Source organism: Anneissia japonica, unplaced genomic scaffold, assembly GCF_011630105.1.
Source record: "Anneissia japonica isolate Jap-2015-1 unplaced genomic scaffold, ASM1163010v1 scaffold288039_len1115542_cov189, whole genome shotgun sequence".
Classification (NCBI taxonomy): Eukaryota; Metazoa; Echinodermata; class Crinoidea; order Comatulida; family Comatulidae; genus Anneissia; species Anneissia japonica.
In genome coordinates this window covers 497,272-502,365 of record NW_022726160.1, presented here as the reverse complement: position 1 = coordinate 502,365, position 5,094 = coordinate 497,272, and the positions used below count along the sequence as shown (strand labels likewise).

General features: G+C 33.3%; 1 protein-coding gene across 1 annotated transcript in view; it reads left to right on the top strand.

Annotated features, from left to right (window-relative positions):
• Window positions 1-5,094, top strand: part of LOC117113035 (clustered mitochondria protein homolog) — a 43,161-nt gene that overhangs the window by 28,950 nt on the left and 9,117 nt on the right. The window contains exons 14-18 of the mRNA XM_033256258.1: window positions 271-376; window positions 1,333-1,613; window positions 1,985-2,112; window positions 4,159-4,236; window positions 4,935-5,005. Coding sequence (XP_033112149.1) covers window positions 271-376; window positions 1,333-1,613; window positions 1,985-2,112; window positions 4,159-4,236; window positions 4,935-5,005 — 664 coding nt within the window. The remainder of the gene's footprint in view (window positions 1-270; window positions 377-1,332; window positions 1,614-1,984; window positions 2,113-4,158; window positions 4,237-4,934; window positions 5,006-5,094) is intronic.

The following is a 5,094-nucleotide window of genomic DNA, read 5'->3' as shown; positions in this document are numbered from 1 at the left end:
CCCCTCCCCTCCCTCCCCTCCCCCCACTGCTTGTGTGCACAGCTCCAGTTGGAGTACATCTCCTGAAAATGATTAAATTTATTTGTTAATTTTTTTTTAATATATTTTCTATAAAATTCTGTGTACCTTAAAATAGGTTCCATGGTGCATTATAAGTGCTGGATTATTGGTTTCATGTATGTAATTCATGTTTCATTCATGTAAATAGTTTTTCCATTATTGAATATGGTAGCCTTGGGTACTGAATATTATTAATATTTTGTGTTTCAGTTGAGAACGACAATTTCCCTGAAGATGTAAAAGCACTTGGCTTCCCTAGAGCACACAGACACAAATTGTGTCGACTCAGACCTGAGTTAGTAGAGAGTTTCATAGAGTAAGTTTCAAATCATCATTGTTTGTTTTCTTTTTCAGATGGTAAATAGAGTAAATTTACCTTTCTGTTGTTGGATTTTATATCCAGGGAAAAAAATGAATAGTACAATAATATCTTCAAATTTCCTACCCCTCTGTCCAAACCAGGAAAATTTTTGATTCAGAGAATTCAAATTTTCATAGCATGTCAGCGGAAAGGGTACCGCTAGGCCTATGCTACATAGTATACAAAGGGGTTAAGGCAGGGGCACCGTGATCATAGCCAAAAATATTGGCACTGGTTCGCGGCTGGCTCGCTCCTATAGTTCTGGTGGTGGAACAGGTCTTCTCGGATAAGGACTATAAACCGTAGGCCCAGTGTACACAAATGCTCATGTGCACTTTAAAGAACCCAGTACATCTTTCGAGATGACTAGTGGGTTACCCCAGTGTACTGGTTCACTTGGCCCCTGTCGTGGTGAGATGAAAGTGCGCCGGTTTACTGGCTGCAGAGGACATGAAGTGACCCTCAGAGGAGGAGAAAGATGTTTAGTCCCGAGGGCATAGAGGCCTTGTTTTTTTTGCACTATATAAATCCATCTATTATTATTATTATTATTATTATTATAGGTAAACATGACAATTAATAGCCAAAACGAGTGCTATTATTCTCTTCATAACAATCGCGAATCCATTGGAATAGCGCCANGCCCCCCCCCCCCCCCCCATGAACAGAAAGTGAGATTTCCTATTCCACTGTACAGTAGCATAGGCATGCACAGCTGAAAATGGAATATCTCAGCTGAATAAAATACAATTTTAAGTATTTTTGATTTAGAAAAGATTGTTTTTTAACGACGTCATCGCTGCAAATTGACTTCGAAATTCAGAGGTTCGTAATTTTGCTGTAAGTAATCATTTAGATTTCTCATTACTAATCAATCTTTTTTTTTTTTTTTTTTTTTTTTTTTTTGCCAGGCATAGATACATGATGTTTATACGATATGCAGCATCACTCCTAATGCAAGAACAACAGAAAAACCAAACAAACAATAAAGAAAAGGAGGACCAAAATGAACAGACTGAATCAAAGACAGAGAAAAAGGAAGAAGGACAAGTCAATGGAGAATGCACTCCACAGCAAATGACAGTGGAAAATGGAGAACAAAATGCGATGAAAGCAGACCTACCCATAACAAAGGACACTATTTTAGAACAGGAAAATACTTTGAAAACATTAGCAGCCACAAAGGATACAAGTAAATAAACTTTCGTTTTTGCTACAGTGATGTGTGGAATTTATAGTGTATTTATGGTACAGTTCAGTGTGTTAAAAGTACATTACAGAACAGTACAGGATATATTTATGTTGCTCTTTTACAAAGTGCCACTACATGGCTTAAGCACTCGCCAAACTATGTACGGTAATTTTATGTGGTAAAAACATGTGACATGCCCAAATATGGTCATGATGACATCACATTATGACTTAAAACTAAACTTCATGAAGCGATTACAATTGATTACAATCAATTAAAGAACTAAATGTCAAATTATACACAAATGTTAAAAAGCTTTGCAATTTCAATTAATTATATCTTATCTTATTGTTTAACATTGTATTTTGTAGTCGGTGAGAATCATAAGGACATCATAAAGAAAGCCGCACAGTTTGCTGGTTCCCTGAGTAACACAGAGTTTGACATCCGCTTCAATCCGGACATCTACTCCGATGGCGTCCTGCATGCTCATCAAGGAGTGAGTATAATATATTTAACTACTCTATTAATTAAATATTTATTTCTAATATGTTTTTGTTTACTTATTAGTTCCTATGCATGTAATGCAATAGGAACTATTGTAATCACTCTAAGTCACATTTCTTTTGTTTTTTATTGTGTGTAGTGTGTGTGTGTGTAGACATTTATGCAAATGCGCATGCGTCAAAAAAAAGTTTTCTGAAATTTTGTTTTACATCGCGATGGGAAGATCGATGTGAAGTTTCTGCAGAGTTCAATCAGGACTCACGCTAACCGACCGGAAAGTCGGCATGGATGAAACTATTTTGGTTTTACGGCAAAAAAATTCAACTGCTGTAGGCATAGGTATTTTGAAGAAGGCCTAAAATAAAACTAAAATGTTTTAATACTTGCTGAAATACATCGTTTTTTTCATTCAGATCTCCATTTTTCACTAAGTCCATGCGACGTTTTTTTTTACGTATGAGTAGTCATATGAAGGTACTATATCCCCGACAGTTGGCTGTGCAGCAATGTACCTTTTAAATGCAAACGGAATACAGGTGAAAATATAAAGGCAGCCGACTGTAGGGTACATAACGACTATCTAGCTTTCCACAAAAACATGAGGCCTAAGCTAGGCCTAGTTTAGTATTACTGCGATGCGAGTAGTTAGATCGTTCAATCAATGATATCGTGTTATCGTGTTGTCGTCTAATACAATTAAATAATGTGTGTAATATTTAAGAATGCACCACGTTGGTCGCTTTCTTTGTTATGCGGTAGTAGTATACGTACCAGAGTGACGACATCAAGCTAAGCCTAGCCCAGGGCCTAGATCGTGTACGTTCTTGATAATCGTAATGAAAACTTGGGGTGACAGACGATTGGGCCCAACTGATGTGGACGATCGGACCCAAGATAGCTTCAAATAAATTGTAGTCCTAGTAGGCCACTGCCACCACCCCTACTCCTGATATCGTTCCAAACTACTGTAAAATGAAATTACTGTATACCTACCTAGGCCCTATGCCTACGAAATTTTTTCAAAGAAATTTTCTAAAAATATTACTGTAATTTGCCTGTCGCATTACATTACTAAAATCACTATTTTGGGCCATAAAAACTCCCCCTGTATTTTTCAACCTCCACACAAATTTGACCCAACATATATAAATGTAAGGATAATTAACTACCTGTCTCTTATACACATCTAGATACGTATATATACACGTATATATACATTATATATACGTATATATATACACGTATATATATTAATATATATATATACGTATATATATATATATGTATGTATATACACGTATATATATACATATATATATATACACGTATAATATACATGGGTATATATATATACACACGCGTATGTATGTACACACGTATATATGTACACGCGCGCGTATATATATATATATATATATATATATACGTGTATACGTATATATATTTATTTATATTTATATATTTTATTTATATTTATTTTATTTATACTTATATTTTATTTATACTTATATATATATATATATATACGTATATATATATACATGTATATATACACGTATATATATACGCGCGCGCGTATATATATAAACGTGTATATATACGTGTATATATATGTACGTATATATATATATATACACGTATATATATAGGGCCTATATACTTTTTAAGCCATGTATCATGCATAGGAACGTTGACGCCTGTTTTTTGTTTGCTTATCCATTTCTTAATTTTACACAAGGTAATTCCTATCTGGATTGCCAAGTGAAAACAGTTTTTGTATCTTTCTAAAGGCCATTAAAACATTAAATTAAATCTTATATTATGGGATTTTATGTATAGTTTCATTTTTTTAAACAATGTAAAATTTACATCAATGAACATGCTAAATACAGGTCTCCACTTTTGGGACCATAGTTTCCATGTCTATAGCAGCTTTGATCTCTAATCAGAATAATAAAGACAAAAGATTTTGTATCTGGCCATTTCATGCTTGAAAATACAAGTAACCTAAGTGTGTAAACTTTTGACATTGTTTCAGACTGAACAATTTGAAAAGGAAAGGAAGATCATTATAGATGCAGCTCACTTTTTACTGGGAATCCAAATACCTACATTTGTAAGTCTTTATGGGTTTAGTGACCATCTGTAAGTTACGTAATTTATGTAAAATTGATTTTTTTGTGAATATTTACTATGTTTCCATCAAAATTTTAATGTTAGTGATATTTATTTTCTTGTCTTGTTTAATATTGGCTATTTGTTTAAATGTCAAATATTTAAATGTGAATAACTAAAAATATAGTATTTTATTCTTTAATCCTGTAAAGGGTGACATTGTTCATTGTTGGATATTAACGAAATCAAATAAAATAATTCAAGAAATAAATAAATTGTGCAAAAGCACAAATTAAAGAAAATGATTACAATTTAGCTGCAAGTTTGAATTTGTTGTTAAACTTTCATTTATGATTCAACCAAAATAACATCAACATTTACCTGGACATTTCAATCACATTCAGCAATCTTTGTCAACTGACTGTCTTGTCATTTCATCCTGATTGTCATTAGTCGATGATGACAGATGTCAGATAATGTAGAGCCTGCCTGCTCCTATCATGTTCAGTAATTCATTATAAACACAAGTGGAGCAGGCAGAGCTCCAACCAACATCAGTGTACTACCGTACATCATTAGACAGATGATGTCACAACCAAATATACTTTGTTGACACTACATATATATATATTTATACTGTTTGCTTAAATACTGAGTGTATTTTAATTGTTTTTTTTAAATTTATTTATTTACTTTTAGGTAAGAGAGTGTCAAGAACATACAATAGCACCACTGGATGGAGCAACCCTCACAGAAATGTTGCATCAAAGGTGAGGTGGTTGTTTTGTTTAAAACAAAATACTGATCAAGCTCTAGGCTGTGTGGTCAGCTTGATTAAATAATAAATAAATTATATATA